Source organism: Sodiomyces alkalinus, assembly GCF_003711515.1.
Source record: "Sodiomyces alkalinus F11 unplaced genomic scaffold SODALscaffold_11, whole genome shotgun sequence".
Lineage (NCBI taxonomy): Eukaryota > Fungi > Ascomycota > Sordariomycetes > Glomerellales > Plectosphaerellaceae > Sodiomyces > Sodiomyces alkalinus.
The window spans coordinates 1289596-1295595 of NW_021167089.1; the positions used below are offsets into that span (position 1 = coordinate 1289596).

General features: G+C 49.4%; 2 protein-coding genes across 2 annotated transcripts in view; both read right to left on the reverse strand.

Moving 5' to 3' along the window:
• Positions 1–701: 701 nt before the first annotated feature.
• SODALDRAFT_363463 (hypothetical protein) lies at positions 702–1980 on the reverse strand (the record flags this gene model as incomplete). The annotated part of the gene is made up of 8 exons (XM_028614557.1): positions 702–790; positions 856–952; positions 1047–1138; positions 1399–1491; positions 1643–1668; positions 1704–1763; positions 1854–1866; positions 1947–1980. 8 exons carry the CDS (start codon positions 1978–1980, stop codon positions 702–704), a joined length of 504 nt encoding a protein of 167 aa, XP_028463411.1.
• A 2462-nt stretch (positions 1981–4442) lies between these two features.
• Positions 4443–6000, reverse strand: part of SODALDRAFT_363465 (hypothetical protein) — a gene marked incomplete at both ends in the record, with an annotated part of 1770 nt that continues 212 nt past the window's right edge. The window contains 10 exons of the mRNA XM_028614558.1: positions 4443–4495; positions 4582–4635; positions 4699–4734; positions 4781–4856; positions 4986–5001; positions 5091–5137; positions 5464–5509; positions 5562–5626; positions 5814–5850; positions 5942–5976. Coding sequence (XP_028463412.1) covers positions 4443–4495; positions 4582–4635; positions 4699–4734; positions 4781–4856; positions 4986–5001; positions 5091–5137; positions 5464–5509; positions 5562–5626; positions 5814–5850; positions 5942–5976 — 465 coding nt within the window. The remainder of the gene's footprint in view (positions 4496–4581; positions 4636–4698; positions 4735–4780; positions 4857–4985; positions 5002–5090; positions 5138–5463; positions 5510–5561; positions 5627–5813; positions 5851–5941; positions 5977–6000) is intronic.

Below are 6000 nucleotides of genomic sequence, written 5' to 3' on the forward strand. Positions count from 1 at the left end.
CGTCCCGTCGAACACGCGGACACCGTAAATAGCGAGGTACGTTGTACTAACGTGACCGTAACGGGGTCCCCGCGGGAAACGAGTATGGCGCATGTCACTTAGAGAACTACACGTACATCAGCAGGGGAGGCGGTCGCGGTATGGGACTGGTATGGGGCTGGTATGGGGCTATGAGCTCACGTCCAGAGGTCTACGAAACATGGTCTGCCATTCTTCACATGCACCAGGTCTCCTTCGCTGGAATTGGAAGACTGCATACCCATACAGTGCAAGTGTACATTGTGTCTAGTCGCGCTTGTTGACATGCGCGCATGGAAGCTATGGAGAAAGTAAATCATATCGCTTTTTGACGCCATCTGAGACGAGAATCTAAGACAAGTTAAGACTCGGTGGAAAATGTACGAAGTGGACTCTATGTAGGGCTCTGAGCCTTGCCTCAAGCTTCAAACGATCAATCGAGATAAAGAAATAGTATTAACGAAAGGAAAGCAGTGGGAAGGACGGGAAAGAGAGGAACGAGGTAAAGAGCGAGAGGAAGCGAAACAAAGGAGAAAGAGAGGGAGTGTGGGAGTGGGAGAGATTGGCAGTTCTGACATGGTATTCTCTCAAGAAGAACTCTGATCGACCAGCTCGGACGCCTCTTAATCTTCGTAGGCCCTAGGGATGAAGTGATACTGAACAGCATTGTCTCTGGACCGGGCCTATGTATGGCGATCGATTCGTGAGAGCAAGCAAGAAGTGTGAGCAACTTGTCGAGTCCCTAGCGAATTGGCGTTGGCGGCTTCAATGACTGTTGGGATCGTTTCAAATAGGTCTAAAAGATAGCCAGCCGAGGCCCTTGTAGTCCGCCCAGACGGGTTTGGATCAGCGTATCGGATCGGCGGGGGGAGAGGGAATGATGTGCGGGAGAAGTGCGAGAAGTGGGCTCGTCCGAGGGCAGACGGGACGACTTCTCAAGTCGGTAAAGTCGGTACGTATTGCTTCGTACCTTAAGGTATACATACATGGTAGGTACCTTAGCAACACGCTCTGGGTGGACAAAGCACTAAAGTCCCTTGAGCGCGCTCCCGCTCCCTCGACCCCTGCTGCAGCGGCTCTGTGTCGGCGAAATATCCTTGGAACTTCATGGGATCATTGCCTGCATGTGACGGATTCCAGGCAAAAATAACACTCCATTTTACCAGCCACTCCTTTTTCCATTTCCCTTTCTATTTTCCTTGTCTTTTTTCTTCTGGCTTTATTCTTTTCTGGATTTGTGTTTCTAAGAGTTTCCCGGTATCTGTAAGACCCAGGGCAGCCGATATACATAGAAGTACTCCGTACCTAGGCACCGCCAACTTAGGTACCTACCTCAAGGTACCTAGGCAAGGTATAGTATATATCCATTTAGCGGGGTACTGAAGAATGCGAAGAAGCTCCAAGGATGCGGTACAAGCGCCAGCAGAAGATGAGCGATTTCATTTTCGACTTTGACACCGTCGCCCGATGCGGCTGTTTATTGTGGGATCCCTACAGAGTAGGGGATGGAAGCATCTTATCCGGCACGCCGGGGCCTTTTTTTATACGTCTTGGATGTTTTTCTTGATCAGGAAAAATAACGCTCCCCTCGAGCTTTTCTAGGGAAGGAGACTCCCCCTAGTACCGGCAAAGTACTTCCTACGATAGAAGCTGTGAACGAAGTGTTCGACGCTTAGTATTCATACTCCGTAGAAGAATCGGCAGAATCGGGCTTGATTTCGAATCGGGGCCGGGTCGGGTCCCGACTGACCGGATGAAATGGATGGAGCGTGCTCGTCAAAGTATCGGCGTTATGCAAAGTATGGTTGCCGGCTTATAATGCGACCGACTGACACCCTTCGTAGGGGGCTGGGGAGAGCCTTGAGCGGTCAATCCCTCCACTCCATATCACCATTTCGTGTGCGAAGTACTTCCTACGGTATATACACCGATGGGCCCCCCTTCGGTAATGCTAGGGGTCATCTTGCAGCATCTGCAGAGAATAAATTTAATGAAGAACGGCTCGCTATAGTATATGCACGATGGCACCTCCTTCGCACCCCACGGCAAACCGGAGGGTAACGTTGCAGGCCCAGGGGTCATCAGCATTCAATTTGGCTCTTTAAAGCGCAGCGCTAGCCGGAGGGGGTTCGTTCGCCCTGAATGACCATGGGAGTTGTCCTTGGGCATGTGATTGAAGTTGATAGAAATCATCATCGCCATCGTTCACCTATTACTTTGGTGCCGCTACACCGCCGCCATCTACTCTGCCTCATTACATTCGCACAACGCTATCCGTTATCCGTTACGTGCGTGTTACATGGTTTGTGTCCTGCGATTTTGTTATTAGTTATTGGGGAAAGGGAAAGAAAAACGGGTGGAGTATGCAGGAGTCCAGAATGTCTATTACGGATAGAAAGTTCAAAGCCGTTCATCACCCCCGCTTCTTCTTACATAAGTTCGGGGGACATCTTGCTCGTCATCGAGTCCATGATGTTCCCCCAGCTTTCTTTCCTTAATAAGGTATACGGACGAGTGACATCTTAACCGGCGCCGCTTCGGCGCTGGTCAGACTTTGGCGGCTCTCGATATGGTACAGCGTTTGAGGGGAACGAGTTAGGCCAAACCTCGTGTCAGAACAAGAATATCGGTACAAAACTCATCATTCTTATTCCTTAGAGAGTTCTAAAGGTATTCCGAGGAAATATCTTTCTACCTTGATCAATAGTACTACAAAAGGGGGTGTGTAACATATATAACAAGCACCCTAGAACCTTACGCGGTGCATTTCTACTTCCTTCTAACACTTCGCAAAGTCGTAGGTAACACTATATCCGTAATAACCTGGACTTATCGGAGATAGGAGATAGCTATACTATGTATGTAGATACTTTGTGCGAAATTCCTGCTGGGTTTTGGGTCTAATCGATACGTACTTCGGACTTTATTCGTTGTACATACAATGTACAACGTACTCCGTACAAGGTCCACTACCTCCTAATACCTCGCGTCGGTACGGAGTAACAGAAGCTGTCTACGGAGTATAGGTGCCAAATGAAGTAGGCACGCTATATGAATTTGGATAGGTCTTGCTTAGTTATGGCTGATAAAAAAGCAATCCTTGTATGGCTTCTAGGATACCCATGTATGGGAACCTGGCCTATCGTGTCTGTGTTCTTATGCGGGAGGCACGAAGTACGGACCTTTTGCGTGAAATGCGAGCGAAGTACATCCGTATGTAGGGATACTTAGTAATTACAAAATGACACTGGTAAAACGTGGCTGTGGAGGGGGTTAGGAGGGGGTTAGGATGGGGAAAGGATCTGCGGATCGGAGGTGGAACACCTCAGCTTAGGGCCATAGACTAGCGGCTTTGTTCCTAGCTTGGATGATTAAGGAAACCCTAATACCGGCAGAGTGCCTATTGGTTGGGTAGAAGTTTTTTGATGGTTGAATCGGAGAATGAGCGAAATGGGCAGGAGCTGCCGGGCAGTTTCGACCGACTGTCCAAAGTCCTACCAATAAGCAGACGTCCTCGGACTCGCCTTTCACGCCTTCACGTGGTGGCTTGGCTTTCGGGAGATCGCGTGCTGCAGGGAACATACCTTAGAGACCTGGATCTCACGTTGTTAACCATGTGGTAAACGAAAAGGGGGGAACTGTTCGGGTCTTCTTCATTGAACCACTAGCATCAGTGTTACCAAAGCCCTCCATATTTTGTAATATTACCCCCGCCATGGCTTCCGCAAGTCCCCAAATCACCAAGTGACGAATACTCTCGTGCGGGTGGTATATTATCTCCGTGTAGATATGTATGTAGAAACGACTGCAGGAAACAGTTTCTTCGTCTTTGTATTTTTGACTTGAGACTAAGGTAGTCGAAACTAACTAGTCCTTGTACACTAGACCCTTCCCCCCCTTTCTCCGTCGCCTTTATCTCCGGAGACGCGTGGCTTTTATCGACCTGGCGAAAGAATTAATGGTCTTGGCCTAATTAAGTTGGGCATGTGTACTTAATTTATTGCCATAGACCCCTTCGTTACACATTCATTTATACTTGCCATTGTCACCCTACTGTATCCTATACCAACTTCTCCGTAGTTGCATTCTACATGATATTTTGCGTCGCATAAATCTGTCCGACGAGCTTCTGACCGATAGACTACCTATATAACCCTCTCGTTCTTCTTATCCTTGGCTTGTCTTAACTTGCTTGCCATGACCACCGCCGATATTGGGCGGAGTGAAGGACCGGATAGAGTGAAAAGAGCAGTTTACTTCGTACATACGCAGGCAGCGTTGCAGCGGGGGACTTTCTCAAGTACTAATACTTTCCCTTACTAGGCCAACTACCTTAAGTACCTTTACGGGTGAAGTACATATACGACACGGTATTCGTACCTACCTACCTATATTGCACGAGACACATCGAGACGATCATCGTGTCACGACTTTGCGAGCTCGTTCTTCAGTACCACTTGTAGCCCCTCTTGATTTGCTATGTCGATGAAGGGAAATGTCTTCCCTAATACCTATTTTCTCCACCCTTATAGGAAGACCCTGTGAAGCGAACACTGGACGGACATCGTGATCCTTGGGAGAGCAGACGCTCGGGCTCGTAAGTGCGGCGGATTAGGTCTAGGGCTCGCACCAAATTTTACGCATTTTCTTAGCTCGTTTTCCTGGGGAATAACATCAAACTACAGCCATCGGCCTCGGGACAGTGCCCACAGGTACCTGTTGAAGTAGACCGATCATTACTTGGCATGTCAGCAGTACTCACTCAGTACAACATCCGTTGATGATGCCCGGAGAGGAGGACCAAAGGGCCACGAAGTTGGTTTTGCTGGGGTCGCGATCTTTCAGTGTTACAATCCGGGGTTACTTCCTAAGCTTAGCAGTCATCCTGCAGACGATATTCGGCGGACGCAGTTTTAGGGGATGCTATCGGAAACCAAATAGGAAAGACCTAGTCGGCGAAGACATACGTCCTGGGCCCGGGAGCTTGGGGAAAAAGGGTTTGTCTCTGTTTGTGGGCCTTCTGTTATGGCAGCAACTTCGTACGTGCAGCGTGGCGTCCCCCTTAGACACACAATGCTACCGCGTGGACGCCCATGCTCTGAAGACGCGCGTGCTTGTGCTGTGCGTGCTTAATACAGCATATATCGCAGTAGTTAGTACGACAGCTTATGACATGGGCAACATCGCAAGCCGAAAAGAAAAAGAAAATATTGACTAGAGAGACGAGCAGTGCTCTTATGATCGGTTTGGAGCTCTGTCGAGACGTCGAGTCCTAAAGACATAATATGTTGTTTTGGTGACCAACTCCGTTGGGACTCTGCGTCTTCTTTTAGACTTCCAGGGGATTTTCCCCTTCTACCTTATCCTTCCGTTTGCCTACCTAATAACGGACTGAGGTACAAGCATACCAGCGTGCATAGAGCCTAAGGTATACTTCGTACCTACGTTGTAGTTGTCGACTTTTTGTACCAGACGAAGCCAGTACAGCGTACTGTACTTTGTACGTGGGTGACGCCTCCCCGGCCCCGGTTTGCCCATTCTACCCCTGCTGCTTCACCCGCTCCGGCTGCGTTGCGCATCGGATTGTCTTGAACTTGGGCCCTGCCGTCTGCACTGGTCACTCACTGGCCCCAGTCGAGTCGTACCTGCCTAGAAGTACTTCGTACCCCCCACCCTCTCTCAAACCGGGGTTCTGGCTGTCCAATTCCATCTAGGTAGGTAATCCCATCATTCCCACCCCCCCTCGCAGTTCCGTCTCTCCACTATTATCATTTCTCGTTCCTCTTCCTCCACACATGCTGCTGGTCGCATTCGATCTGGCGCTGTTCCTCTCTCCCATTTTCACGCCCCCATCACCATCACCAGCATCCGCTCCTTATTACTGACACTCCTTTCCCGACCTTCCGTCTTCACTTAATCTCACCGGACGGCGCGGCAAGTCCTCTCAGCTTCATCATTCTGTTAAAACACGTTTTGTTCGCA